The sequence below is a fragment of the Hydractinia symbiolongicarpus genome, chromosome 13 (assembly GCF_029227915.1).
Source record: "Hydractinia symbiolongicarpus strain clone_291-10 chromosome 13, HSymV2.1, whole genome shotgun sequence".
NCBI classification, from domain to species: Eukaryota; Metazoa; Cnidaria; class Hydrozoa; order Anthoathecata; family Hydractiniidae; genus Hydractinia; species Hydractinia symbiolongicarpus.
This window is the reverse complement of record NC_079887.1, coordinates 16,795,271-16,801,270: the sequence shown is the minus strand read 5'-3', so window position 1 is coordinate 16,801,270 and position 6,000 is coordinate 16,795,271. Positions and strand designations below refer to the sequence as shown.

General features: G+C 33.5%; 1 protein-coding gene across 3 annotated transcripts in view; it reads right to left on the bottom strand.

The window, feature by feature from the left end:
• Positions 1 to 3,405: 3,405 nt before the first annotated feature.
• LOC130622963 (uncharacterized) overlaps positions 3,406 to 6,000 on the bottom strand; it is a 36,364-nt gene continuing 33,769 nt past the window's right edge. For all 3 annotated transcript variants that reach the window (XM_057438421.1, XM_057438420.1, XM_057438422.1), the window contains 2 exons: positions 4,133 to 4,228; positions 3,406 to 3,962 (listed from right to left, as the gene is read on the bottom strand). In XM_057438421.1, the coding sequence (XP_057294404.1) occupies positions 3,826 to 3,962; positions 4,133 to 4,228 (233 nt within the window). In that variant the 3' untranslated portion in view covers positions 3,406 to 3,825. The remainder of the gene's footprint in view (positions 3,963 to 4,132; positions 4,229 to 6,000) is intronic.

Here is a 6,000-nt window from a genome sequence, read left to right as displayed (position 1 = left end):
GTTCCGTCAAATGATCCATTTAACTCAAGTTGTCCTATTTGCTTAGAGGATTTCGTGTTAGATGAAGAGATCATTTTATTAGTTTGCCACCACGGTTACCATAAAGAGTGTCTACGCAGCTCCTTAAGAACTAGCGCAAGTTGTCCATACTGCAAATCAAAAAGCAACATGAGAACATTTCGTGTTGGCGAAGAGATGCCATTGTTGTGGCAAAACCTGTCAAGGAATGACTACGGCGTGAATGTTTAATACAATTTTTTCGAGAGAAATGATAAAAATAATATTTTTTATAAGAAAGTTAAATTTTTGTATTTTCTGCTTTACTTGCACTCGTTGTTACCTCTTTTAGTTGAAGTGGAACGGATTTTAATATTAAGCATATCCTTAAAGAGAGCCTTGTTAACTTAGCCTGCTTCAAAATTATTCCCAATCGTTTTAAATATGATTAGTCTCCTTTGTAAGAGATGATTATCAGGACACACACAAACTCATTTTATATGTTTTGTTTAGGACAAAACATTATTCAAATCTCCTTTCTCTGTTCCATTGGACTGGCTTATCAAAAACGAGATCTGCCTTTTAGGCAGTTGGTAACACAAAGCATAAAACATTTGCCTACAAAATTGTATCGAAGAGACTACTGTTCCAATACTTGACTGTAACATGTTACAGTCAAGTATTGGAATAGTAGTCTTGTATGTTTATAACTGTAACGATATACTAGCCATGAGAACTGGAATTTGATAATCACTCAATGAATACAATACTAAGAAATCTTTTGCTATTAATATTTTGCGTATCCAAGAAAAATTATATTCTATAGCTACCATCATTATAGTGCGAAAATGAACTGTGTAAATTTATTTATATTTGTGAACTTTGGTTTTTGAGATATTTAAGGTCAAAGTATTACTACGGTTGCCGCCATGACAGTGTCAATGGAGCCTTTCTGTTCGGTATATTACTAACTTGTGTGACGTAATTCCGGGGGATGTAAACAATCGCATTTTGAATTAACGAAGGGAGAGAATGCTAAACGGGAACAACTATGATTGTCTGAAAGTAATTTTTTTATTCATCATGTTTTGAAACAAATATCTTTTGCAGCAGAATAAAATAATGTTTTACTGTTTATCACTTGAAAAATAGGTATTATGTGTATTCGAATTTATTATGAAATTTTTCTTGGTTATCACAGACGTATGTGGCAGACCAGCTACCGTATTTAATACATACAGACAGCTAGCTAGCTCTTTTTGTGCTTTTCTATCAAGTTTTCCATTTAGGTTGGTATGAGTCCATTTTGGGCTAGCCATTGTTACTTCTTGTGTTGTTTTTTACCAACCTAAAGGTAGCCACAAAGTAGTAGGGAGGCATATATAGCTTTTGTAATAATAATCCTGCAAGTTTAACTATGATGCTTTCTTCATACATCATAATTTATTGTGTTTGCTTCAACATAGCAATAGAATAAAATATTTTATCCTAGTGGTATAAACGAGCTTCGATGTTTACGTTTTGACGGAATTTCCACGCTTGCGCATAAAATCTGAAAAATCGACAGATTAAAAAATGGGCCAGACTATATAGAAGAAGAAAGTTAACATTCAGGGAGAACTGATAATTAGCATGTAACAGGACAGTTAGTCCTCGCTTATACGACTATAATACGGTGAAGATCTTTTTCGCTTAAATTTCCACAATATATATATATATATATATGGAACTAGGTAGATGACTATTAGAATATCAATATCGAAGAAAAGTACAGATATTTAAGCAAAACAAATCTCTACCATATAATTAGCCGCACAAGCAGCTCATTTTACTGCACGTATCGTATAATTATCCTGTAATGCCTAACTAAAGTTAAATGCTAATTATCAGTTCACCCTGACAGGTCAAGTTATGGTTAAAAAGTATCTAGTAGCATTTTTTCACTGATGTATAATGTAAATTATAATCTAACCTATCTAATCTAATCCAACCATGTCTCAAAGGGTAGTATATTGGACTAGCCTTCAACCCATATAAAAAACAATGGTTGACTATCCCAGATATCTTTAGATTTTCGCCCATGATATATCTCCCTGTCATACTTTTACAGGCGTCCTTGGCACAAAATAACAATTCGGCTACCAGTTTAAATAAAATATGCATATTATTATTGAGCTCACTGCTCATTGACTAAACAGGAGGGTTCTACAATTTAGCCACTCTATTTAATTTTTCCTCTGTAAAACAAGCACCAAGCATTAGTTATGCTACCTAAATTGCAAAGTCAACCTTTTGTTGCCTTAATGAATTTCTTATCTATGCTATATATTTTATTGACATAAACTAGCTCTTATGCAGGGATATTGTGTTATTAAAACATGCTTTTACTGGTACAACTTTTAACTTTTATTAGAAACCTTATTTACTTAAAAAAATGATGTAACTTTTCTATTTCATTATATTTCAGTCTTGCGTTTGTCAAAAGTAATAAAAACGATTTTTAATAATTATTCTAGCATGCGAGGCTTAAGTTTTTATTGGTTTGCAATACGTTGATGATTGGAAATAGGCTTTGTGTATCCTCAGTAACAAAAAAACCCCAGCTCCGTCATAACATTGGTTCCACAGCTTCATAGCTGTACAACTATCTTGTTTTTGTACTAAAATATCTTAAAAGACGACATGTGCTTTAATTTGCTAGTTTTGAAAACAACTATTCAAATGTACAATGAAGTACCGGAAGTGATTCTGTATAAGCAAAGCACAACAAAAACAGTCCCAAAAAAGGTTTTATTTTTTACCTGTTTTTACGTGCCAAATTCTTGGAAATTATTTTTTCTACGAGGATGTTTTCCTACTAGAATTTAGCTTGTCTTCTTCATCGCTCGAACCTCGCAATAAATTTAAATCACTCTGCGAAAAGTAGTGACTGAATCATTTTTTCATCGTCTTACATATCCTGTTGAGCTATGCACGCCGTGTGACGTCACAAATCAACAAAATATGTACGATCCAAGTTGGGCTTTGTTTGATAATGGCGACCATTATCGATCTTTGGGGAAAAAATTAGTTTGTTTTTGTTGTTTTTTTTGTTTGTTTGTTTTGTTTTTCTTTTTTTTTTTGTTTGTTTGTTTCCTTTGTTTGTTTGTTTTTGTTTTTTTTGTTTTTTTGTTTGTTTGTTTGTTTGTTTTGTTTGTTTGTTTTTGTTGTTTGTTTGTTTCTTTTGTTTTTGATTTTTGCTTTTGTTCTTTGTTGTTGTTTCATTGTTTCGCTTTTTTTTTCTTCATTTTAATAAAACGTTACCCACATCAAAAAGATCTAAGCTCAAGATGTTAACAGTATAAGAATTTAAAGTTTTGGGAATTTATACATATGTGAAGGAACAAAGTCAACAAAAAATCGTAAACATTCTACTTATAATAAATACACATACTTTTTCTTTCATTTTTTACATATCTACAAAAAAGAAGAAAATTAGAAGAAAAAAAATGTTCTTCTGGTTTTTAATAAACCACTTGTCATCCGTTGATGCACTGCAGGCCGTCAACCCCATCAAGGCTTGCGTGGCAATGCGTGTTGTGCATGATATTGAACTCGATTTAAAATGGTATACCCCACTTCTAGCTGCTTCGTCTTGGATGTTGATAGTGACGGTTTATGGAATGATTTTTTGTTTTCGTTAAGAAAACCAAACAATGAAACCAAAGTCATAGTGAAAACGGCAGTACATTTGATTTTTTTCTTCGATCTGATAATTATAATTATTGCATTGAATATGCATAATAGTTAGTATTCGAATTTTAGTATTCCTTTTGTCAATTTGTTTCTTTATTTTTCCTCGCAAGCGTTGCAAGTATTTTTGCAATGCACACGAATTTGGCGTCGCTTACACAGTCCAAACTTGGCATACATGGGGCAGAATTCTTTCTGGTCTTTCGCATCCAGACAGTTTAATGGTTTCTTTGCTACAAAGAAAATAGTAAAATATATATTTTGGCTAGATAAATTATCTGAACTGTGGGAATTTTTTCATGGAATATATATGAGTTTTGTTTCACAAGAGAAGATACCAGGTAAAATGTCTTTCATATATCTTTCGATTTGCAATTAAATTCTTACAATGATTTTTACTTACGACAAGCTTGACAACTTTCAGGGCAAACCTCTCTTACTAATACTTCATGGCAGTACTCTGTCCATTTTCGACAACTCCTCTTGCGGTCTTGACAAACTGAAATGTAAATTGTAGTGTTGTTGAAGACTAGCAGTGATGTTCTTTGCCTTAATTTATAATTTTTAATTTTCATTGGTTATTATAGATGGACTTGAACCAAAAAAAACTGAAACCAAGAATTAATAAATTATCCAGCCAATTGAAAATAAAAATGAAAAACAAACTAAAAAGAAACGAAACGAACTGAATTGAACTGAATCGAACAAAATACACAAACAAGCGAAAAAAGGGAAAAGCAACAAAAAGAATATAAAAAGTAAATAAAAGAAACTAATTATGAAACAATCAACCAAACAACTGCAAAACAACTTAACAAACAAACATATAATATAAAGATAAAACAAAGAAACAAATTAAATACCTTAATCGGACAAATTTTCGCGCGGATTTAATTTCGCGAGGTCAAATAAATCGTATTTCGCGAGGATTTAATTTCGCAAATTTAGTCTTTTCAAAAATTTCGCGAGGATTTAATTTCGCGAATTCAGGCTTTCTAAAAATTACGCGAGGATTTAATTTCGCGAATTCTGTCTTAACTTAAAACAAATTTTCACGAAACATTTGAATATCGTAAAAATTGTAAAGGAAAGAAAATGATTTATTGTCATCAGTATCAAGAATCATGCTTTTTCTTCCGAGTTACATGTCAAAATCTATTTACAAATCATCTTCGTCATCAAAAACATCTAAAAAATTCCTATCTTCATCCTCTTCATTTTCTTCGACCCATTCTTCTTCGTCGCTTTCGTCTTCGATCCCGTAATCACTGACGTATTTTGAAGCTGTGGACAAACCAGAAGAATTGACAGCTTGAACATTAGGTTCTTCGTCTAACATTGGGTCGATGTCGTTAAACGGATCAAGGCTTGGTAAACCGGACATACCCTTGGCTACAGCATCCTTTATACCTGCTACTTGCCAACCCTTCAAGCACACCTGTTTCCCATCATCCGACGTCATTTCATTGTACATCTCAATAAGCCATTTCGCGTGTAACGGTTTGACAATCGAAAGCTTTAGTGCTACTTCAATCGTTTCGAGCTCTTGACCTTTATCCATAGCTTGGGTGATTTGATCTGCGTACCAGGTGGTAGACTTCTTTTTCATCATGCGTTTTACATAGCCATTTGGGCCTCCTTGGACGTCAAGAGGTTGGAAGAGGTATGTGAGATTGGCAGGAACGCTCTCTAGCAATACATGGTTGTCAGACAATACCTTCAAGACAGGACCGGTCATTTGCCCTTTAAAGACATCCATAATCATTAAAGCCGACTGATCTTTCTCCAATCCCAACCTCTCTCGCTCTTTCTTGACGTACGGAACAATTATTTCATTTAACAGCTTAATTGATTCCTCTTCATTACTATAATGTTTGGGGTTCGCACTAAGTGAAAACGACGATGGAAAGCTTACTCTAGGAAGGCTTTGTAGTGCTTTCCCTCCATATATCAACTGTATTGGCAAAAATTTACCATCCAATGTTATTGTGAAGGTCGCGGTAATCATTCTTTTATCGCTCGAACCTTTAATTGGAACAGTTTTTGATCCTTTTTGTGCTAACGTTTTGTTGGATACGGGTACGTATTTTGAAGGCGTTTGATCCAGATTGAGAACAAGTGATGGTGGGATATTGTTTTCCTCGATCTTTCGGACAATTCCATGTAAATATGAAGTTTCAAGCTCTTTTCGAAGTGCTTCAGGAATAGGGACTTTCCCTGTTGTACCGAATCTTTTGACAAAGCCCATCCTTCGAAACAAGCTTTGTGCCC